Genomic DNA, 23256 nt, shown 5'->3' on the forward strand with positions numbered 1-23256 from the left:
TCTGTTGCAAAAAAAAATGTATTTGATTACTTGAGTAAAATTACAGTATCTCTGTTGTTAGTAAGTATTAAATGTTAAAGAAATTGGACCCCCCCTTTCCTTTCAACTTTCCAAGAAAGTGCATGTAACAGTCCAATTTTTTCCTTCCATACCTAATACAAAATAAACGAACACTATACCTGCTCTCTTGATCAAGAAGAAGCATTTGCTCTTGTAAGGAACGTATGTACAATTTAATGAAAGTGATATTTCTTATTGTATATACAAGAGCATCTACATTTTCTCCACTGAAGGTTGTTCAAGATGCTATACTTAGCAGCATTGTGAAATTCCAGCACAAATTTTCTATTGTGAATATACCTACAAGGCAAAATGTTACGTCTCAGTTTCAACTACCAAAACAACACTTGTATTTTCTCTAAAGAATTCTGCGTGCTTATTACTGTACAGAAACTTATCAACATTGAGGACGACTCAAGTAAAAAGCACAATACAAATCGCAGTTCAAAACGGAAATGGTTAAATCTACCAAAAAAAAAAAAAAAAAAGCAGGTTGAATTTTAGAATAAAAAAAAAAAAACCCAAAAAAACCAAAAAAACCATAAAACAAAACAAAAAAACCCCAAACCTTTCAAAGAACCACATTGATCAGTCTGTACTTCCAGTCCTTTGCTTAAATTTGTTTAGAAAGATTAGACAATGTGTTTGCTGATAAAATTTCCCAGCAGGATCAAAGTGTACATTTATATACAGACTTTATTAGAGATCTAATGCATCACTGAGGCATTGCATTAACACCAGATTCATATTAAACCGGATATAGAAAATAAGTTAATGCCAGATTAAGACCGCCTAGCAGGGCAACTTGTGATTGCCATAAATGTTACAGCGCTCTAGTCAATTAGTATTTAGTCCAAAATACAGAAGACCAAAGTTAACGCTTGCATTCTGTTTGCAAAGCAAGGTTATATCACTAATAAATAAGCTTTCTTATAACTCTAGAAGTTGAACAAAGTACAAAAGAATGTCTTCATCATGTTGTAGTTCATAGATCTGGGGGAACCAGGAGGGAAGGGGTGGGGGGGGGGAGGAGGCAACAGTGGGTCTCCTTCTGGAAGGGGGTTGTTCTTTCTCCAGCCAGGGTTGCTTTAACTTGTGACAATCTCTTTGCTGTCCTCCACGAAGCGGGTGAAACGGAAGTTGGTTCCGTTCTCACTGCTGGCCATCTTCTCCAGGCCGGCCAGCGGAGCGCTGGGCTCTGAGTTCTGGAGCTTCTCCAGATTTCCCGTCAGCCCACTAATAGGTGAGCTGCTCCCGCTGCCGAGGCTTCCAGGAATTGGAGGGATGCCGCCATTCTGAATGACGGAGATCTCATTGGCCTTCATCGCCAGCCCGTTGGAGAGTGCCGCTGCATACTGATTCCAGAAGCTGGAAGGATCCCCGCTTCCTGACCTTGCCGCCAAATCCTTCTGGAACATTTCTGGGAACTTGACAGGATTGCCTCCTAGAAATGTCATGGGGCCATCCACAGAGAGCCGCCGACCCCGTCGTGCAGGCGTGCTATTCCACATGTGAGTGCCCATGTGTACCTGAGAGGAGGGCAAAGGGGCGGGGGTGGGAAGGGGGCAAAGAAGAAAAAAAAGGGAGAGAGAGAGAGAGAGAGAGAGAGGAAGGGAGAAGCTTAATAGTTGAATCTGTCTCCACTCATATCCCAACACCCGACAAAGCAAGTGGCCTGCATGTCTATTCTTATTAAGCGCCAGATAGTGGAGAAGGTAACGGGACCTGTCCACTCCGGCCGCCTCCTAATAACGCGCTCGCTTCTCCCCAGCCCTGGGCCGCCTTCCCTCTTCCTGGGCAAAGATGCCGGCCTTACTTACTCTTTTTCTATTACCCGTATTTAGTTTATAATGGCCTCCAGCAGGCCAGTCTGTCGCAGATAGCTCCTTTCAGGGTTAGAATTGTTATGTCCACTCTCATTGCAATGGTAAGTATTGTATCTGACACCCTTTACCCTATAAACGTCCTCTGCAGATGGGAAGAAAGTACCCCTCGCAGACTGCCCATCGCAGGGCCCGTGCGCGGCGAGAAAGAGCCAGAAAGTAATTATTCATCTCACATTACTGGCAGCGATCTCTAGAGAGATACTCTGTCAACAAAAAATGTACACAGTGAGAGCACTCAACTGTTGCTCTAGAACCTAAGCATATTTGCTTTATTTCCAACACATATCGGGAGGAAATGTATAATCAATTATCATAATACCCATTTAGCCGAGCAGTGACGTGATGGTTTTTAGGAGAGCGAGCCACGCTGGGCTGCATACTTGTGAAAAACAGATGCATCCGCCGAGGAGGACTGTAATTATTAAGTGATACGGGCTGCTCGCAGGCCACGTGGAGGTCTTTAATCAATACCCCATGGCAACGCCGGGCTGTCGCACTCGGTAGGTGAGGCAATTCATTTGGTGCACTTAGCGAGACAGCAAGAGATGGGCAGCTGCTTCGCTGGGGCACCAAATTATTCAATGTGCTCTCACGTCCAGCAGGCTGCGGCCCGCCCCGAGACACCTGCCCCGACCCTGACCCGCGCGGGCGCCTGGCCGCGGTGGGCCACGTGCGGCAGGTGCACCGGCGAGAACGCCCTCTCCCTGCGTGGTTATGGGGGCTGCTGGCTGGCTGGGCGGGTGGGGGCGGGGGGGGGTGTGTGAGGGACAGACAGAGTGAGGTACCTTCAGATTGCCTTTTGTCGTGAAAGCTCTCCCACAAATAGTGCAAGCAAAGGGTTTCTCTCCAGTGTGAGTTCGCTCGTGAATCTGCAGGGCACTCGACGAGGAGAAGGTCTTGCCACACGTGTTACAGTAATGCTGTTTGGGGGTTCTCCTGGGCAGAGCCGGGAGCAGAACTGGGGACGTGGCAGAGGAGGACAGAGGCCCAGAGGGGACGTGACCGGTGGAGGTGTCCTTGCTGTCCTGAGGCGTGACGTGCACGAAGCCGTTGACCTCTGTCTTGATGAGAGATGACAACGAGCTGGCGGGGATCGCCGCCGAGTTCTGATTGGGGCCGAGGTTGGGGCTGGGCTCAAAGAGCTGTGATGGTAGGTCCCGCATCTGATGTGTCAACATGTGCTGCTTCAAATTACCCTTTGTGGAAAAGCCGCGATTGCAAACCGTGCAAATAAATGGTCTCTCTTTGGTATGACTTCTGTAGTGAATGTCCAAGGCACTCTGACAAGCAAAGGTTTTGCCACAAATGTCGCAAGCAGTATTTTTGAATTTACCCCGGTCTCTGAAAGGGAAGAGGATCCCCAAAGAATCTTCCTTGATGATTTTCTCTGCGTGGCTGGACGTCAAATCCAGAGCCCCACCGTTCACCGGGGTGGGGGACGGGCCGTTGGCGAACTCGCTCGGGACTGCCCTCTGGGGCTTCTCCTCCGCGCCGGGGGACTTGCGGAGCTCCTGGGTGCTGTTGGACGGGGACAGAGCCTGCATGGAAGAGGTAGACTCTGAGATGGCCGGGCTGCCCGCACTCTGGCTCTCCATGTCGCCGCCCACCGAGGACGAATCGTTGGTCAGGACGTCCCCCTCGACGGAGCCGTTCTCCACGGACTTCAGGCTGGCCTGCAGCTGCTCCGCCAGGCCGGCGCTGATCATCTTCATCTGATTTTCCAAAGCAGCGATGCTCGACATCTCTAGGGGCAAAGGCGAAGAAGATAAGCTGTCCTGGGACGCGTCCGCGGACTTGGGCGTATCGGGGATGCTGCCCTCAGGACAGTCCTCCATGTTTTCGTCGGAGAAGGTGTCCAGGTCATCGAAATTCTTCTCGTCGAAGGAGCCCGTGTCGGACTCCATGGACTCGGGGTAGCTGTCGGGGACTGGGGTGTTGGGGATCTGACCTCCCATGTGCATTCGGATGTGCTGCTGCAGGACCACGGCGTTCGTGAACTTCTTCTGACAGATGGGGCAGGAATGCTGGACTCTGAGCGGGGGCATAGCACGGTGGACGCTATAGTGGGTTTTGAGGTTCCCTTTCGTGGTGAAAGCCCGGCCGCAGATCTTACACTTAAAGGGCCTCTCCCCGGTGTGCGTCCGGTAATGCATCTTTAGGGCGCTCTGACAGCTGAGGACCCGGTGGCAGATGATACACTCGTTGGGGTCAGTGGCCTTCTTGTCAATGTTCTCTACCAACTGCTGAAGCTTGGAGGTCTCTGATGCCTGGGCCGAGTCCAAGAGCCCCCCGAAAGGAAACTTGGCCTTGAACTGCTCAGACATGAGCGGCAACAAGGGGTTGGTGAAGGCGGTGGCCCTCCCGGGGCCACCGTCGGCCGTCGCCACCGCCGGGGAGCTCAGAGAGCTGCCGCTGGCTGCCGGGGCGGAGCTGGGGGCCACGGTGCCGTCCTCGCTTTTGCCTCCGGAGGGTAGCGCGGGGGGCCCTTCGGCCTCCTCTGCGAGCCCGCCCGGGTTTCGCGTGGCCGCCTCGGGGGCCCCGGAGTCACTTTTGACTGAGCCCGGGGGGCTGCTGGCAGAATGGCTGATGGGGATCGGGGCTGGCTCTTCGGTCTTGATGAAGGGTGTGAGGCTCGGGAGGGTCGGGGGCAACGGCAGGCCGACCGAAGTGGTCAGAGTGGGCAGGACCGGCTTGGTGTCTAGCCAGCTGGTGACCGGCTTCTCCGGAGGGACGGACATGCCGTACGGGATGCCGGTGCTCGTGGGGATATTGTCCAGATGCTCAGGCACGGGATAGGGGTTCATCTGGATATGAGGGTATTTCTCTTTGTGGCGCTGGAAGTGGACTTTGAGGTTCCCCTTGGTGGAGAACCTGTTCCCACAGATGTTGCACTTGAACGGCCTCTCGCCGGTGTGGGAGCGCAGGTGGATCTGCAAGGCACTGTCGCTCCCGAAGACCTTCGCGCAGAACCTGCACTTGTGTTTGAAGAACGCCTCATCCGAAGCGCTTTTCGCTTCGAAGGCGGTGACATTTGGTGGCTTGCTTTTTCTTTGCTGGGCCAAGGCGGACAAGGGGTTTAAGTCCTCCGCAGTCGTTCCGATGTTGGGCAAAGGGCTGGGGAAAACCGAGTTAGCGGGGGCCGGCTGAGGTAGAAGTGCACTGGACGCAGGATTTAACAAACTGCTTATTGCAAAAGCTGGTGACGACGATGCCGAGGCTGCGGGGTGGCTGGCGTGGGAGGCGCCGGCGCTCGAAGCCGCTTTTTCCGAGGACGGGGTGGTCACCGCTGCCGCCAAGATGTTAATGCTGGGGGAAGCGCCGCTGTTGGGTGGGAGGGTGTGGCCAGAAGTGCTCTGAGGTAGCTGGAGGGGGGGCAGCTGTTTCACACCGCTGATGTTGGCAGACTGGCTGGCGAGGCTCTGTGCCAATCCAGCTGCCGCCGCCAGCTGCTGAGATAAATGGGAGCTTAGTGTGGACAAGGGGTTGGCAGATGTTCGTAAAGTACCTTGAGAAGGACTCGAAGATGTTGGCAAGTCTGCGTTCTGAGAAGCCAAGAGCAATATTTGGTGACGGATCTGCTCGATCAGTTGCAGCTGGTGGATCTGCTGTTGCTGCAGGGCGAGGAGCTGCTCCATGAGGGCCGGGACGGCCGGCTTGCCTCCGGAGGCCCCGCCGCACCTCGCCTCCTGCGAGAACTGGGCCACCGCCACCTTGGTGCTCTGCAGGTTCTCGATGATGACGTTGCTGTTGATCACGGAGAAGTTGCCCAGTGTCGTCAGGTCCCCGAGTTGAGGTAGAGAGGTTGTGATCGCTGAGGTACCTGTGGAGGGGCCGCCGCTGCAGCCTGGGGTGACCCCGCTCCCGCCCCCCCCCAGGGCGCCACCGCCACCTCTGTTAGCCGCCACCGGGGCCTCCACCTCCATGGACTCTTCCCTGTCGCGTCCGCCGTGTTCCGGAAGGTCGCCGCCGTCGGCCTGATCCGTTTTGTTCACGGTGTCATTCATTTGTTCGTCGGGGTTATCGGGAGGGGGACTGGGAGTGAAGGTGTCGGGCGGGGTGGCCGGGCTCTCATTGACGATGAGAACTAATTGATTTTTAGTGCAGTTCTTCTTGTGGAGGAGAAGATCCGATAACTCAAAGAACTCGGCACAGCACCGGCCACACACGTGGGCGTCCTTGCTCTTGGTGGTGCGATTTGGTTGACCTTTCTCTGCGTCTCCTGCAAACATCAAAAGGGGCAGGGTTAGAAAGGGGGCCGGGCCACACAGGGTCACCCGCGCCTTCGCAACAAGAGGGAGGTTGATCCATTGTTTTCTGTCTTCCAAACTCAACACTCTTGCCCCTGGAAAAGCAGTCGATACTACCCAAGAACGTTCATAATTAAATCTTAGGGGTGTGGAGGAATCCCTATCCATCCGGCATCTCAGATAGCCACGGTCTTCAGATAATCCATCAAAATATAAAATACTGCGAACTGAAGACATCAGTGCATAATGCAATTCCATAGGCCACTATTGATTTCCAATATTTTATACACCTTATTGTCTACTCATCCAGAGAGGGTCCAGCAACCATTCTGAGGACTTATTAGGCTCTTGAGTTTCTGTCAACCTTATTCATTTTCAACTGATTCAGAGATATCTGTGACAGTTTGTTCTGTCACTAAACTAATTTGTAGTCATTCAGATTCCAATCAGTTGTTGACAAGGGACGGGAGAGAGAAATGCGGATCACCAAGCTGAGGACTGACAACTTAAAAATCACCTCCAGCCCCTACCTAGAACCTGAGCCGAGGCCTACCCGTGACAAACACGCTTTAGCCACACCAGTAACAAATCCTCCAGGCTGCTCAAGACCCAGTTGAATACAAACAAGAAAGCAGCGCGCACGCACGCGTGCACACGCGCGCGCACACACACACGCGCGCGCGCGCGCGCACACACACACACACACACACACACACACACACACACACACCCCGAAGAGAAACACAGTGATCATAATCCGTTACAAGGCCTGCCTGGCACCTATATATCACCCGTGGCATGTTTATTTTTAAAATTAAAGAATGCAACCCTGGCTACCATTCCACCGTTCAACTTATATATGCCATTGTGCTTCAAATGGCAACGTTACGCCTCTAAATATTTCATCAAGAGTGCTCTCCGTATCTATAAAAAACTGGCAGAAGATTTACATTTCTGATTCAACATCAACTTATAGAAGGATGTGCAGTTAAGGGGAAGGGAGGAAATAATTCTTGGTTTCGAGTTTGCAAATGCTGTGCCATTCTCCTTGTCTGAATGCCTTTAAAAACAGTCGGCTATTCGGTGTTATCAATTGTTTAACAGATTGTCCTGAACCTTTCATTATAAAAATCCCTTTATTTCATGTTTGTTTCCACTGGTTGCTCAGATTTCTTCTAAGATCCATTTGTAAATTAAACATAAAAATCTCCAACGGCAAGCTAACATCCTATTCAAAGACAGGATGGAGCCTTATTGTTTGCCCAGCATGGGGAACACCAACTTCTGTTGTACAAATGGTGTGTGGTCATCTCCGAAGGCTGTGAAAAAAAAAAAAAAACTGTTTAATTCAAGGATTACCTCCCTGCATGCTTTTCTGCAGAACTGAATCAGATAATAGTTAGTTTCCATGACTTCCAAATTGAATCTCCCAAGAAAACTTGCAGGGGGGGAAAGAAAAAAACTAATTGCAAATATGAATAAATACCAACTCAAAATGTTGCTTCTTCGGTAAACGTCAGAGGCAGCTCCTAAGGGTCAGCCATTTGCCTCTTTGTAGTAAACATCCTAAAAAGCTTCAGTAGTTTTGCATTCCGGAAAATACAATTAATACCTAAATACTAACTTCTGGAAATTCCTTTAACTCTATTGGCCTTGCGTGGTGCCCGAGTTGATGAGGAACCCGGGTGAAGTATGCCAAATGCAGGCACACTTTATTCACTGTGAGTGTTATCTGAGTAGCTAAGTTATACTCAACAAGCTAGCTTTTCTAATAACACCCATCTTTTAATCTCCACAAGGGTACGCAGCAAAATGCACTAACAATACCAAACAAATCTTGGCTGTGGCAGAAAATACCAATAATGATTCAGTTTTAATTTAATGTTTAATCATCTTAATTGGCACCGGGTTCCTGTGCACAGTCAAGGTGCTGTTTTAAGCACTTTCTGTCTCTCTCCCTGCCTTAAAATAATGTAAACAAAATATTAAAGGAAATTCGCTGCAGTTACGTCGCTTGACTTGGGACAAAAATAATGTGACAAAAATTCTGTTTAAAGCTTCTTATTTTGACAACCAATTTTAAATGATGCATCCATTTCAGATGCTTATTTTAAACTAGGAAATGCAATTCCTAATATATTCAACAGAAATGTTATTTCTTTCTCTTTGCACATTTCCATATGTAATGGTTATGTTTCCATCTACTTTTACGGCCAATTATGAAGGAACAAAAGCTATTCTGTTTGTTCACACATTTTCAACAAAATGCATTAAAACTATTATGTCAGCATGTTCTATTAAGCTCTGCATTCAGTGGAAAATACTTTTCAACCAGCTCACATTTATCAAAACATAAAGCCACTTTAAAACACAGTTTTGCTTGGTCAGCTGGGCTTAGACAAATAATGACAGATTCAGGACTCAATAGCTAGCATGGGAAATCAGAAAACTGACTTCATCAATTGTACACATTACAGCGTAGTTGCCTTCAAATATTTAGCACATCTGTGTTCACGATTAAAGGGCATTTTAATTCTTTATAACTTGCAAACATCTGATATTCTCATAACATATCGACAACACGAAAAGAAGCTTACTCTACAGGATTTCGCTGATTAGTACTTTCCTGGGCTTGAATCCTACATTTGGGCTGCTTCAAGACTCACTTGAGAATTTTCAAGTTTTTCCAACCTGAACATTTTTGTATTTCGGGCCGTGCTAACTGGACGGAAAACAGAGGTGCTTAAAAACATGCCTGCTTGCTTCGAAGAAAGACGGTGTTAAAAAGCTGCCTATGTTTCAGCTTGGATTTTCACAACATTTTAATAAGCTGACATGTGATTCCACTGCCGAGTCAACTAATTTAATTTCCGGATGTTTGTGAACACCAAAAAAAAAAAAAAAAAAAAAAATTCTGGGTATCTATTTTGATTTATTTCAAAAGCAGGTGTCGCTGTACTGTAATAGCTCTTAACTTTAAATGTATCTGCATTCTGAACTGAACTCCAACAAAGACGCTCAACAGCAACAAAGACAAAACATGAGGACTAGTTTGAATCTTTAACTACCAAAGGGAGTATTTTAAGTTGTAAGACACACACACACACACACACACACACACACACACACACGTGTTCCAATTCATTTTTCTGACCGGCTACTATCTTGTTTCTCAATAATCTGTTACACAGGATTGCAACTGGTGATCCCATTGTAGTAAATACAGTTGCCTTGTTCCCTGTGCTATGGTGAAAATAACATTCCAGTTCCTTCTCTATGGGTTTTGCATCCAAATTAATTTTATGATCCCAGTCACAAAGGAAAAATTTAAGAAGTAGTAGTTTTCTGAGTATGCACACACACAAAGATCTCTGGCATTTTTCTGGGATTTTTTTTTTTTTAGAGGATAAGGGGGTGAACTTGTAGCTCCATTCAGTTTATGCTAAAACCCCGGATGTTGCAGTTCTCGTACTATTTAGGTACTTGACCCCCAATTCAAATTTGTCAGTTTTTCATCATCTCAACCAAACATTGCAGAACAGGAGGCAGAAAATGGAAGTGTTCCAGTGTATCTGTCTACTGTGAAAACAAAAATAAAACTATGCCCCACACGGCAAGGTTTAGCCAAGCCAGGAAAAAAACAAAACAAAACAAAACAAAACAACCCTATTCTACCACATTTAGTTTTCTTTTTTGGAGCTCTTCAGAAAAGATCCTTCCCTTTACTTTCCACTACCTGAAGATCACATTAACGTTTTTAATGGAACCCCTCGTGATTGGGATTGTGGAGCTTATAATTTTAACAGGCTGTTCTTTCCCGGAGACCCATTTGGAGAGGCCATCAGCACCGTTTCTGACTGATTGGTCTTTCACCTTTTTATCATCATCATTATTGTTCTGCACCGATCTGGGAAAAGCCTCCACCTGAATGTCCAGCTCAAGATGCCACAGAAATTTTAAACACTGCCACATATGCTCTGTATATTCTCCGTAATGTCTGAAGTTTCCTCTGTGTGATATGCAACCAAATGACACATTTACTGGCCCGCTTCAATTCCCTCCGTGTTCTGGCCGGGATTAGTGGATCCTTGAGTGGAAGGCTACAAGCGAAGGCTCTGGAAAAAATAACAACACGGTCCAGACACGCCTTTTTAAACAGTGATACAAGCCCACCTAACGTACACAATCTGTGTTGGGGGAAAATGTCTTCCCCTCGGATGAATCAAACTGAACGCTAGATGGGGTTCCAGTTGCAAGGGTTTTTGTTCAAAAACTTCTTTGTGGCTTTCCTATTCCAGTGACGCGTAAAAAGAGAGACTCCTTAAGGCGAGATCTCAACTTTGACTACATAAACATTGGCAAAGGCACAAGAAACTAAATCCCTGTTGTTTGAGGGTAAAGCTGAGCTATGGGAACTACCTGTCAATCTTCCCCTTTGGGGGTCTGGCATCTGAGGGTGACAGGGGAATAAGGTTAGGAAAAGACACCAAGCTGATAAGGTGAAACTAAAATAAACTGCTAACTTCCTGCTAAGTGACCAGGAAGACTGAATTTGGGGGTCACTGGGAAGATACTGAAGGACATATTATGATCTGGACCTTGTCACCTCTGCATGGGAGGAGGCTAGCAAAGGTTAAAACAGCTCGACACATTAGCTTTTGTAAAGCCTGGCACACACACTTTTTTCTGCCGGGGGGGAGGGGTGCTGGGGCTTAGGATAATTTACCATCTTTGCTAAACTGCTAAATCACTGCGGCTTTGGTAATCGAAGAATATTTTGGACGACGTGGCTGGCTGTACCAGGACAGGTCTCAGAAACACCGAATTAAGACCGCACGAGGACTTTGTTCCGGTTATGAGCTTGGCTTTTAACCATTTCAACAAACTTAGCAAACTGCGAGTCGGGGCGGATCTCTCGCACTCGCACTGAGATCCCCACATGAGAGATGTGGGTCTCTGCCTTCTAAAGGGCTCTGGGTGGAGATGAACTGCTACCTGCAAACGCAGAAGTGAAATAAGGTCCCCAAAGAATAACCTACAAATTGGCACTTGCACCTATAAACCATAGGAGAAACTTGATGTACAAGAAACCATGAGCTGTTCACTATCACAGATTTACTTTTGCATCCAGTCTCTCGTGCCCCACTACACTTTGCTTGTTGTGTGTGGTTTTGCCATTTTTAGAAAGTATCTGCGGCCCGAAGCAAATCCCCCCAAAACTGCATTTTCTCACCCAGAATCTTCCATTATGCCACAAACTTAAAATAGGCCTGATTACCCATGAATTCTTTCCAACTGCCTTATCTTGCAGGTGTCGGTTTTTCAAAAAAAAGCAATTAATTATAGTTCTCTGTAACCTTTTGGGCCCAGAAATCAATGTGTTGCCATTAAGCTGCTCACAATGAGTAAATTACTTTGGTAAATAATAGAATTTCATTATTAATATAAATAAGAGGAATGTTTATGATACTTTATATGAGTCAGTGTTTTATCTCCAGTTCGTGAGGTTTTTATCTTTCTTCCAATATTCTCTTTTCCTTGAAAAAGCTGAGCGCCACAATACTTTAATAAATGAATGGAGTCTGAATGGGGCCATCCCTGCAGTTACTTGAATCTCAGAACCACCACCCAAAGAAGAAAACCCCAAAACACACACACACACACACACACACACACACACACACACACCCCTCTGAAACCCAGAGCTTAGTAAAGAACCCACATAGAAATCATTAGATTCTAATAGTCCCCTTCCTCAAGAATGATTTATCTCAGTACATAATTTTTCCAGTGGCAGTCATCTTTCTGCAAATGATTCCAGGCTCGCTGAATATTATTTAAAAGACAAGTTAATATGTGCCACAATCCTGGTTTCATAAGACATAGAAAAATTCCCAACTTTAATGTAGGGTGTCTGTGGCATTACAGCTGCACCCAAGTAGAATTAAAACATGAACACTGGAAGACTGACCAAGTAATCTTGTTTTCTTGAACTTGTTCTGATGGAGTTATCCGTGTGGCTGTTGAGCATGGCTATGGCTTTCTTTGTATGCGCGTGCACACACATGCACACACACACACACACACACACACACACTCATGCTTGAGTGAGGCACTGTCTTCTAAAAATTTAGGAACCTGTATACATGTGACAAGAGAAACCCCCAAACAAAACCAAAAACCAAAACAAACCAAACACAACACTCCAACCCCATCAACTCTTTCAAGTGTGTGTTATGTGTGGGGACATGAACAGACACTGCTGAATTCCTTGTGGGAAAGATGGTGACTTTTGAAAGGGAACTCCCAGAGATGTCATCTACTCTGAAGTCCGTTTATCTCTCAACTGCACCCAAATAAAAAGATGGGGAGTGTGCAAGGCCCTCCTGTAAGTCAGACGCTGAGAAGGATTAGTTGTGTACTAATATTCTTACAACACACTAAATCCTGTAACCCTATTACAAAATCTACCCTCTAGGCAGCTTCCCCCAAACTTATTGTTCAACCATGTAAAAACAGTCATAACCTAAAACCATTACCACCGAAGAAAAAAGGGGTGGGGGGTGGAGAGAGGTGAGAAAGAGAGGAGAGCGGCTCTGGACACAGTGCCCCTAACACTTTACTGCTTCTTAGGACAATGAATCAGCTTTAGGGGAGAAAAAAAAAAAAAGGAAGAAAAAGGAAAGAGATGGAGGGAGGAAGAAAGAATGAGGAAAAAAAGAAAAGGAAACTTGATTCAGTTACTTAATTAACTTACCTCAAAGCTCAAAGAAACTAAAAAAAAAAAAAAGTCTAATAAATAATAATGGTAAGAGGTAGTGACCTCCTTTTATGCCATCGCTTTATGAGAAGCCTTAACTATTAAAAATTCCGGATTCAGAAGGCGACAGGCGAAAAGGCAAAGATGTACCAGACATCATTTCTTCCCCAAGCCCGAAGCCCCGAGTCTTTGGCTCCCTTTTTGAAAATGTGTGAAATCGGTACAAATTTACAAAACAAAACACAAAACAAAACCAAACCCGAAAAAAACGCTTTCTTCTCCTCCCGTTTGGTTTTTCCTACACATATTGGGAACTTGAACAGTATTCCGGGGCGGAAGGGCTCACCAGAAACTTTAGGAAAGGTGGGTGTGGGGGCGAGAAGAAGCAACCAGCTGAGAAAACCGGGGAAAATATTCGGAGCTGTTGCTGCGGCCTTGGGTAAATTTCACCCCGATCTACCTCGCATCCCCGGTTTGGCCTCGAGTGGAAAGCGGGGTTCGGGGGCTCAGCTCAGCGGACTAAAATCGCAGAGACTCGGGTAAGGCTTGAAGCTGGGGAAAGTACTGGGGTTGGGGGGTGCAAATCTTTGTAAAGCCATTTTCTTAACGGGTCGCAGTTCTCCCCAATTTCTCACAGGGACCCCTATGCCAGCAGTCTCCTTTCCCGACAGCCGGGGTGCCGGGAGTGGGAGTCCCGGCGACTTTGCCTCGGCTCTGCGCGGGTCCCCGAGCCCCAGCTCTGCTGAGAAGCAGGCCTCTGGGGAAGGAGCCCGGGGACCGCGGGGCCCGGGCGGCCGCAGAGTTTAGTGGACAGAGGTGCCGATCCCAGGCCACACTTATGAGCCCTGTCGGGTCCAGTTCCCTCCTCCATACCCCAAAAAGCGGCCCGGGACTTGAGCATTCCGAGTGGCAGCCGGAGCCGCGGAGCCCCCGCCGGGGTTGCCCTCGTCCTCCCGCGGCCGAGAGGCGAGCATCGTGCAGGGGACCGAACCGGGCGCCGCTCCTTCGCCTGCGGCGCTGGGCCTGGGAACTCGGAGGCCCCTAAAGTGAACCCCCCTCAGGGACAAGGAGGGACTCGAGGTGTCCTCCCTCCGTACCCTAAATCCCCTGCCGGGATCTCTCCTACTCTCGGCCTCAGCGCTCTCACACAAACTTTGTTCTAGACTTGTTCATTCCCTTCGGGACCCCGCAGTTGTCGCCTCCACCCGAGAAAGCCAATGCCTCTGTTTCGGGGGGGAGGGGGTGTTCTCCTCTGGCCGGAGAGCCCCCCCCCCCACCAGCCCTGGAAAAAGACCCTTACGATTCCTGGAAGCACGGGGTACCACGATCCTCTGCGGGAGCACACCCAATCTAGAGATTTCTTCGGGGCTGGGCAGGGGGTGCATGTACTGGGAGAAAAGACGCCGGGATAAACTTGGGTAGCCGGCCCCCAACACTGTCCCCCGTCCGCCTGCACTGTGTCTCGGAAGGAACCAGCAGCAAAGAGCACCCTCCACCCCTGCCGCGACCCCAGCAGGTCGGGCACGGGCGCCCCGACACAGGTCCCCGTCTTCTGGTAGCTCTGAGCCCCTAAAGTCACCCCATTCCGCCGCGCCGGCCCAGGTGAAGTGTGAGCGCTTTGGGGGGGCGCGGCACAAGGGGGCTCCCCCACGCTGGGAGTTCAGCCCGGAGCACCAAGTAAACTTCCTTCCCGCGGGGCGGCAGGGCCGGCGCGGCGGAGGCCTGCCCGGGGGCCCCGGGCGCAACGCGGGGAGCGCAAGGGGCCCCGCGCGGCCGACCTCCGCCCGCCCCGCGTCCAGCCGGCTCCCCGGGCCCCGGCCGCGGCTCCCCGGAAAAGCCGGGCCGGAGGAGCCGGGCCGGCCTGGCCGAGCTCCTCCCCACCCCCCACCCCCTACCCGGGAAGACCCAACAACTCCGGAAAGATCCTGCCGGGAGAAGTGTTTGCTCTCCCCGAGCCAGGGAGGGAAGCCCGGCGCAGGCAAATTGGAAATTTAAAAAGAAATTTAAAAAAAAAAAAAAAAAAAAAAAAAAAAAAGAAAGAAGGAAGGAAAGAAAGAAATACGCTGAGTGGGAAAGGCGAACAGGGACCCGGCGGCGGCGGCGGTGGCGGTGGCGGCGGCGGGGCGGTGGGCGCGGAAACCAGCCGCGTGTGCGTGGGTCCGGGTGTGCGTGAGTGTGAGTGCGAGTGCGTGTGTGTGCGTGTGTGTGTCCGCGGCGCGGGCCGGAGCACTCACCATCTCGCCGGGGGAGCGAGGCCACTTCGGGGTCGGATTGGAAATGTTGAGGCTTCGCTTGCTTCCTCCGCGACATGCTGGCTCAAACATCAGCTGGGGCAGAATAAAAAATTACTAAAAAAAAATCTTCTCAAAATTACGGAAATCGAGCGGCGGCGGCGGCGGCGGCTCCCCCCGCCCGCCGGCCCGCCCGCCCCCTCCCCGGCTCCCCGGCCCCGGGCGCAGCGCGCATGTGTCCTGCTATAATTATGATTATCAATAATGCATTGCGATTAATCATAGAGGGGCTCTTTGAAAGGCGATTGGCACCGGGCCAGCGCTATTCAAACCCGCTCGCCTTAATCAATTAGTTCGTGATTTGCTGCAGACCCCTGTCTCTCCGCGCGCTGGCCCAATAAGCCGGCCGCGGGGCTGGCTCTGCGCGCCGCGCCGCCCGACACTGGGTTAACCCTCTTCGCGACCGCCCGGGACTCCGCGGCCCGGCCGCCGCGGGCCTGCCTCCTCGCCTCTGCGCGCCCGGCGCCCGGGCCCGCGCCCCCCCTCCCTCGGTCCCCCCCCCATCCCGGGCTGGGCCGACCCGAATTAGCATGCCCTCCCCGGAATTAAGCCTCCCGGGTGGGGGGTGGGGCCGGGCGGCGGGGGCTGGAGACCCAGGCTGCGGGCGCGCGGCGAACTTCCCAACTCCGGCGCTAGGCGCGCCGGACCGCGGGGGGAGGGAGTCCCGTGGCGGGATTTGGGGGGAGGAAGTCCCGTTTCGTGAGTGTTTCTTCGTTTCTTTAAGAGCTACCAGAAAACAGCCCACCCCCACCCCATAAAAAAAAAAAAAAATAAGCGAGTGGGGAAGAGCCAGCCCCACGCCGGTCCGCCTCCCGCCCGCGGCCCGGCCTCCCTCCCGCTCGCCGCCTGGCTCGGCGCTCCTGCGCCCCGAGTTCTCCATCCCCTGGATCGCGGGCTCGCGGGGGCGCGGAGAAGAGGACCGAGGAAAGGTTTGGGAACGTGATGGGTTTGGGGCTTTTGGAGGGGGGGAGGGGCAACTCTCCCGCCACCCCGTTCCTTCTCAAAGGGCCCGGATCCTCCAGCCTCTCGTTGCTCCCTCGCTCCCTTTCTCTACCTCGGACATTCCCAGGACAATTAGGGCTGAAGTTTTCGGGAGAAGCAGCCCCGAGCCCGTGGGATAAGGGGCGGCCCGGCTCCGCCCAGGACCCCTCCCGGACCTCCCCCCCGGCTGCCCCGGTTGGCTGCAGGGCGCGTCACTCCGCGGGGAGGCGGCGGCGGCGGTGGCGCCGCCGAGCCCGGGGCGGGCGGAGAGCAGGGACCGGCCTGGGATCCGAGTTCAGCTCCAGCCGGGGGGAGGGGAGGGGCCGCCGCTTACCCTGAACGCTGCAACCCGCCCCTGGCCTCGGGAGGCGCGGCCCAGGCCGGCCGGGCCTTGGGCAGAGCCTGTCCCCAGGACCCCTAGGCTCTCCGCCCTGGGGAGGGGGCCGCGCCCCAGGCTCCTGGCAACCAGGTGGCCGTGCTGAGCCGGGAATGGTGGCGGCGCGCGCGTGGTGGTGGTGGTGGGGGGGGGGTGGGTTGCGGGGGTGTCCGCAGCTGTCTGGCCCGGCAGAAGCTCGTCTCCATCTCTCCGGCACTTGCCGAGCGCGGCACCCAAAACTTTTCGCACCAGCTCCATCTCCCCAGGCTGGGATGCAGCCTCCCTACCCGCACCCCGGGGTCCGGAATCGGGACCCGGGTCCCGCACTCCTGCCGCTGGGCTCGGGCGCCCGCGAACCTGAGGCTCAGTCCTCGGCTCAGCCTAGCTCTTTCCCCTTGCGCCTCAGGGTCTCCTCGCTCCCAGGTTTCCGAAGTCCTGCGCCCGAAGGACAAACTCAAACTTCGTTTGAGTCATGGGGGAGGAGGGGGGTGCAGATACACAATCCCTGCCCTATCTCGCTATCAGGAGAGGAGAGGGCTCATAAGGACGCCCCAGTTCGAGAGCGCCCTGGAGTCCGGAGAGCACCACAGTCGGTTCGCGCGAAGTGGGCACCAATCTTTCGAGTGGAGTTTCGGGTGCTCTGGACCCTCACCGCTCTCCCCCAAATGACTCTTCTCTCTTAGTTACGTTGGTCTTTGGTCTTTTTTTTTTTTTTTTTTTTTTTTAATTCTAAATCTTTTGTGTGCGGGTGAATGTGAATGTTTCTGTTTTCCTGTAACTTCTCCCTTCTTTCTTATTCCTGTTCGCCCTTTCTTCACCTTTTCTCTTCTCTTATTTTTCCTCTCTTCTGCCCTCACTCGGTCCCTGAAACACCACACACACACACACACACACACACACACACACACACACACACACAGAGGCTACACTCCCTTTCCACTCGCTCTCCTTTCCTCCCCAGGTCCTGTTGGTTACAGTAGATTTTGATAAAAAGACAAACGAAGCTATCAGTGGGGCTGATGTTGAAGAATGAAGATAATAATGTTTCCATAGGTGGTGCTTCAAATGCCATTATTTCTCACTGAATATTTAAAGAGATCCCTCGGCAAAGATGGATCTGCGTGCTCCTGGGGTGCGAGCCGCTCGCTTTCCCCAGACCCCCGGGAAAGTGTACCGGAGCACGTGCAAATCCCGCACCCCCCACCCTTGCAAAACGGCGGTCTTCGCACACACCAGCCCTCAGTATCCCAGGTACACTAATGTGTCCGTACATGTGCACTTGCACACTCGTTTCTCCGAATATGCCCGCGTTTGGAGCCGCCGCATCCGTCTCTAACACTCTTGGCTTCTTGAAAGTCCGGGCCTCCGGGTCACCGCGTGCTGCCAGGAACCGAGCCGAGCTGGCGATCCCGCAACCCCTACTTCCCAGTGCGCGCCGCGTGCGCCACGGGAAGCTCCCGGAATAGCTTCACACGTGTTCGTTACTTGCTCTGTGTTTTAAGATTGGGGGGGGGGGGAGAGCCTTCCCTCCCCCCCAACACCAAAACAAACAACCAAACGAAACGCGCACGCCAAAGCAGCTTCGCGATGTTTAATTAAAAATGGGCGAGCAGAGACGAATTAATTGGGGGGATCCAAACTTTAATAACTTTTTTCGTTCTTTTGCGTCCTCGACGGCGTAGAGGCGGGCGTCTCGCTCTGTGCGCAGCGTCCCCCGCTAATTTCTTGTTTGTTTTCTTTCCCTCTGTGGCCGGGAGAGCTGAGAGGGGAGGTGGAGGGGGGGGGGGGGATGGGAGGAGGGGGGATGGTCGGGATGGCGGGGAGAGAATTGGTCTTTATTGTTGATGGCAATACATCAATTACGGGCCATTGTCTGGGGCCCAAGTTCCGTGGTTCGCTGACGCGGGCGCTGCGATGTCAGGGCGCGGGTGAAGCTTCGCGTGCCGCGAGGCAAAGAAATAATTAAATTAATGAAAACGGAGACAGAGTGGGGGTTGATTTTTATTTTTGAGCCGGTCGAGAGAAGGCAGCGAGTGCAAGTGAGGTGCCACAGCTGGAGCCTGTCCCCACGCCTTGCTCACCCTAGTGACCTGCGCGCTGTATAGGGGGTCGCGCCGCCCCAGCCTAAGGTGGGGCAGCTGCTGGGCGAATCGGGCCGACCGGGCTCGGACTTGCCCTTTCCACCAGAGGACTTAGCACTTAGGGGCTGATCCACGCTAGGGAATGGGGGGTGGCCCCAAGTGTGGCTGCTGCTGCGCCAGGGTCGTGACCTCGTGGGCCAACAAGAACCGCACCCGGGGGAGGCGCTCGGCGAGGTGGGCGAACTCACGTTTTGGGGGCTCGATGGCCATGTTTCTACTAATGCGTCTCTTCGCTTTTCCCAAGACCTAGAACGCCTTGGTGGGTTGGTGGACCGAAGGGCTGTGCCCCAAGGCCACGGGCCACCGCTGAGTCCCCAAACAAGGGGTTTCGCCGAACCGCCCCGCGTCATCCCGATCCTGGGCAGGGGAGAGGGTGTCGAGCCTCCCCTTTCCGAGGCCTGGTTCTCCCACTCGCAAAAATATCTTATGCCGGCCCAGTCTGACCCCAGGTTTGGGATGGAGCCTGGAATGAGGCCTGGCCTGCGCCCGGGACCCTCCTTCTCTTTCCGCCGGCGCTGGTTGAGCACCCCAGAACAGAAGGACGCCCCCCTCTCCCCGTGCCCTACGGGTGCCCCTGCTTGCTCTGCCCCAGGCCCCAGTCCCCGCGGGCCCCTGGCCAAGGGTAGGAGGGCACTACGGGAGGTTTCGTTTTCTTCTGTCAAGCAAAAAGCGGCGAAAAGGCGGCAGCGGTGCTGGGGGGGGGGGGGGGGGGCGGGGGTGGAGGCACATCGATGGTATCAGCATTATTGATGGGGAAACGTTTGGGGCAGGAGCCCGGAGATCAGGTTCCCAGTCCCTCCTCTACCAGGAGGTGGGAGGGACGGAGTGGTGGTGGTGGTGGTGGTGGTGGTGGTGGTGGTGGTGGTGTGTGCGTGCGTGTGTGTGTGTGTGTGTGTGTGTGTGTGTTGGGATGGGGACGCCTGAACGCGCCCGCAGGAACCACTCCTAGGGGTTATTTGTATTTTTCTGGTCTGAAAGTTTTGGGGGGCGATGGGCAGAGAGAGAAAGGACTGATGCAGTTAGTTACCCTAGCCCTTAGAACTCTTGCCCCGGGTGGGGGCTAGAGCACTGGGGGAGAGGGCAGAAAAAATGTCCCAGAGCAAAGATCAAGTTTGGAAAACCCACCGTCGGCTCGATTATTTTCCACGCCCCGGGACTTCGCTTTCCTGAGAGTTTCAGAAACTCCTTCCTTAACCGAACGGCCGCTGCTCAAATCCCAACCTCTCCTCCGCCACGGGAGAGGCTTCGAACCCGAGGCCTCGGGGAGCAGGCTCGGGTGGGTACCCCCGGTCCGGGCGGAGTGGATCGACGCAGTGCGCACTCGGCGCGCTCGCTCCCCAGCAGCTAAGTCCCGGCGGCGAAAAGGCGCACTTTCAGGGGGACTCCCGCCGCCCACAGCCAAGGGCTATCTCCAGACCGGCGCCGGGTGCAGCGCGGGGACCAGGCGCCCCGGCGCCGGCTCCGGCGGGAAAGTCAGCCGTGGCGAGCGAAGGGCGGGCTTGGTAACCACCCGCACGCATCCCAGCCAGAGGTCCCACACAGCCTGCCCGCGGCAAACTTCATCTTCCTTCTCTGGCAGGGCCATCCCCACGGCAGCATTCACAAACTGACTTTGCTGGCGACTGCAAGCGCCCGCGGTTTTTGCTTTCCGTCCACATGCAGCGTCTTGCGCTGAAATTCACCGCGCCCCGCATGCAACAGTGCCTCGCTAAGGGGGTCTCTGGGTATAAAATTCTTCCCAAAGGAAATGTCTCGAGGTACAGAAAGTGGGAAAGACTAATCGAATTTATAAAAAGAAAACCTTTGCTTCCCTTCGGTTAAAATCCCATTGAGGTTTTCTCAAAGTGAAAAATAAAAAAAGAAATCATCCTCCTGCAATGAATAGAGTGTAGCTAATTCCTGGAACCTAGAGGTCGTAGGACCTTTGGATCCAGTGAAAAATGGTGAGATCTTGTGTCATCTGCTGGGAATAGGTGTGAGATCTGTGGAGCCCTTGACTCTGTGCTTTTGGGGGGTGTGACGGGGGTCTGCCAGGAAACTCATTTTCCTTCATACAGGAGATCCTCTCAAAAGAAGTCCCAATGGGAACTCCTAGATGAACTAATGTAGCCAATCTCCCATAACAAACTTAAAAAAAAAAAATTATCGGCTGCCACTTTCTGTAGCACAATGTGCCCCTTTCAAGAATAGATCAACAATTTCCAAAGAGGTGTGCATTTGATTTTACAAAAAAGCTCATGTGCCTGGGGATGGTCAGCGTTTATGGGGGGTGGGGGGGCAAGGCACCTTTTGGTTTCTGTTTGGTAGAAATCCGGATGGTCAACTCTGGTTTCAGGACTGTCCTGGGGTCCTGGCTCTAGTCTGCCCAGCAGCCTTGTGAGCCAGGCCTGTCTCTCACATTATCGGGAATTTACAAACCCTACCGATCTCAGCTGCGCTCTGACTTTCACGGGGAGATATTTCTCTGGCTTTCTCTCTACTCCGTGAGGGAGAGACGTGCTTCTGCTTGGAGGGCGCTGCTTGTCAGCGTTTTGACTCCCCCCCCCCCCCAACCCCGTGCCCACAAGCAACTTCAATTCCATCGCGCTGCTAACACCTGCATCCTTTCAGGCTCCCTATGTGTGATGAGTAAAAAGGGGGGGGGGCGATGGATAGCCCACCCACCTCTTCTTCTCTCCCCTTTTCCAGCTCAGTGAAGTTTCTTAATGATCGCACTGTCATTTCTTTCTCTTTCTGGCCTGGCCTCCACTCTTTCATCCTGAGCGTCCCCTCCCCACCCCAGACTCTCTGACCTGTTTTGTACTGAACTCTAGTCCCTGAGCAGCCCTGCTCAGAACTGTGCTCAGGCCGGAATGGACGTAACCTTTGCTTAGGTCTTGCTGTGGCCTTTCGCCCAGGGACTGAAGACGGGAAGACGCCAGCGAGCCTCTCCTTCTCCAACCCAAACAAAATGGTTTCGGGAGAGTCGGGGGGCAGCCTCCACTTTCCAGATTTGTTTTTATTTTCTCTTTCTTTCCTGGACCCCACAGCACCTCCAGTTTGGGAGAACAGCGCTAAGAAAACTGGCCTTTTATCCCAGGCTCCTCGACAGTGTCTTTAACTGCTTGATCTCCAGTAACTGCCCCTGGCCGGCTTTATTCACGCGGCCTACCTGGGCATCGGAGTCAGGCTGGTGGGGTTCACATCCTGGCGGTCATTTAACCGTGTCCTGAGGACACAGTGGGTACGTACGCTTGGTCCAGGGAGGATCACGACCCTCCTGTCTCCTGCTTCATCAAATGTAGCTGATGGAGAAGAAGCACGGTGTCTCATTCAAAGCATCCAGCAAGGAGTCAGCTCTGCCTGCTTTGAGCCGCGCGACCTCCAAATACCTCCAGCAGTTTCTTCATCTGTTTAATGGAGATAATCATAGTCCTTATTTCATAGAGCTCTTGAGGGTTAAAAGAGTTAATATGTATGAGGGATTTAGAATAGTGGCTGGCATATAATTAGCATAAATATAAGCGTTAACTATTATTGTTATTCCCCTACACGTTGTTAGGATCGGATGCTACGGGAGGGTTAAAAGATCATTCCCCGTTCACCCATCCACCCATCTATTCCTTTATTCATTTACTCTGCAGGGTAACATGCCAGGCATGGGGGAGACCACAGAAACATTGTTAATCCCTCCCTTGCTTCAGGGCAGTTAGTCACAGTGTTTGTTTCCGGGGAGGGTGTTATTGCCTGGCTCAGTGTTGGGGAGGGGAATGGAACGGCATAGGAGCAAGGGTAAAAACAGTGCTGGGTTTCAGGGCATGTCTCCCATTTCGCAACTAATACCGAAAGTTGAAACTAGAGCAGGCTGTGCATGAGCCCAAGCTGAATTGTTCATGTGGGCCAGGGACAGATCATCCGCCTGCTTCTGGAAGGTTCCTGAGCACTAGTGACATGCATGCGGCCTGTCGCTTAGGTCCCTGCCTGTATTCACTGCGTTGTTTTATTTGGCTCCCACATTTGTGTTTTGATTGTGTGGACTCCTCTGAATCGGGCACAAAACAAAACAAGACAATAAAACAGGTGTTTTTCTTTGGGCCCCTTGCAAGGTATAAACCGCGCGCAGTGTTGACTCAGGCCTCGTGTTGCTGGCTTTTCTGGCTTTCCGTTTTTTGTCAGATTATAAAAATTGAGCATGGTTGTAGTGACAGAGCATTCTGTAGCCAAAGCTAATGGTCGGGGCGGGAAATCCTCCTATCGGCCTGTCCCTGTCGTCCTTCCCCGCCAGGTGTGTGTCTGTTGGGTCTGGATGCCGACCCTCTACGGCTGCGGCCCCCACCTCGTTATCAGTATGAGAACCCTGTTGTGATCAAAGGTAATTTCACATTTACTGTCGGAACGCAAAGCGCTCTCGTGAACTCCCCTCCCCTCTGCCTCGCGATGGAAACACTTTGTACGGTTAAGATGTAGAGCGAGAATGAAAGTCTGAGCAAAAAATACCCGTGAGTGGTGGCGGCGTCTTCTGTAAAATGGGAGAC

General features: G+C 52.2%; 1 protein-coding gene and 2 long non-coding RNA genes across 8 annotated transcripts in view; 1 reads left to right on the top strand and 2 right to left on the bottom strand.

The window, feature by feature from the left end:
* Positions 1-16317, bottom strand: SALL1 (spalt like transcription factor 1). Of its 4 annotated transcripts, none has more exons than XM_019819744.3 (4): positions 16299-16317; positions 15188-15280; positions 2732-6165; positions 1-1589 (listed from the first exon to the last, which is right to left on the bottom strand). In XM_019819744.3, exons 2-4 carry the CDS (start codon positions 15261-15263, stop codon positions 1149-1151), a joined length of 3951 nt encoding a protein of 1316 aa, XP_019675303.1. In that variant the 5' UTR covers positions 15264-15280; positions 16299-16317; the 3' UTR covers positions 1-1148. The 4 variants fall into 4 exon arrangements, with proteins under 4 accessions (XP_019675303.1, XP_023100916.1, XP_019675304.1 ...); XM_023245148.2 differs by lacking the exon at positions 16299-16317 and adding an exon at positions 15557-15704; XM_019819745.3 differs by lacking the exon at positions 16299-16317 and adding an exon at positions 7144-7512 and having other exon boundaries at positions 15188-15324.
* LOC109494848 overlaps positions 15811-23256 on the top strand; it is a 20909-nt gene continuing 13463 nt past the window's right edge. The window contains exon 1 of one of the 3 annotated variants that reach the window (XR_002149945.3): positions 15811-16173. This is a non-coding gene — a long non-coding RNA (uncharacterized LOC109494848). The remainder of the gene's footprint in view (positions 16174-23256) is intronic. The other 2 variants (XR_002738428.2, XR_002149944.3) reach the window with 2 other exon arrangements.
* Positions 18178-20328, bottom strand: LOC123382268. The gene is made up of 2 exons (XR_006590385.1): positions 19868-20328; positions 18178-18360 (listed from the first exon to the last, which is right to left on the bottom strand). It is a non-coding gene; the product is annotated as an uncharacterized LOC123382268 (long non-coding RNA).

Source organism: Felis catus, chromosome E2 (genome assembly GCF_018350175.1).
Source record: "Felis catus isolate Fca126 chromosome E2, F.catus_Fca126_mat1.0, whole genome shotgun sequence".
NCBI lineage: Eukaryota > Metazoa > Chordata > Mammalia > Carnivora > Felidae > Felis > Felis catus.

Excerpts from the sequence above, each read along its gene's own strand:
- SALL1 (XM_019819744.3), bottom strand. The coding sequence starts at position 15,263 with ATGTCGCGGAGGAAGCAAGCGAAGCCTCAACATTTCCAATCCGACCCC. Across the intron at positions 6,166-15,187 it reads CTCGCTCCCCCGGCGAGATG|GAGACGCAGAGAAAGGTCAA; the intron begins GTGAGTGCTCCG and ends TGATGTTTGCAG. Across the intron at positions 1,590-2,731 it reads CGACAAAAGGCAATCTGAAG|GTACACATGGGCACTCACAT; the intron begins GTACCTCACTCT and ends CCCTCCTCTCAG.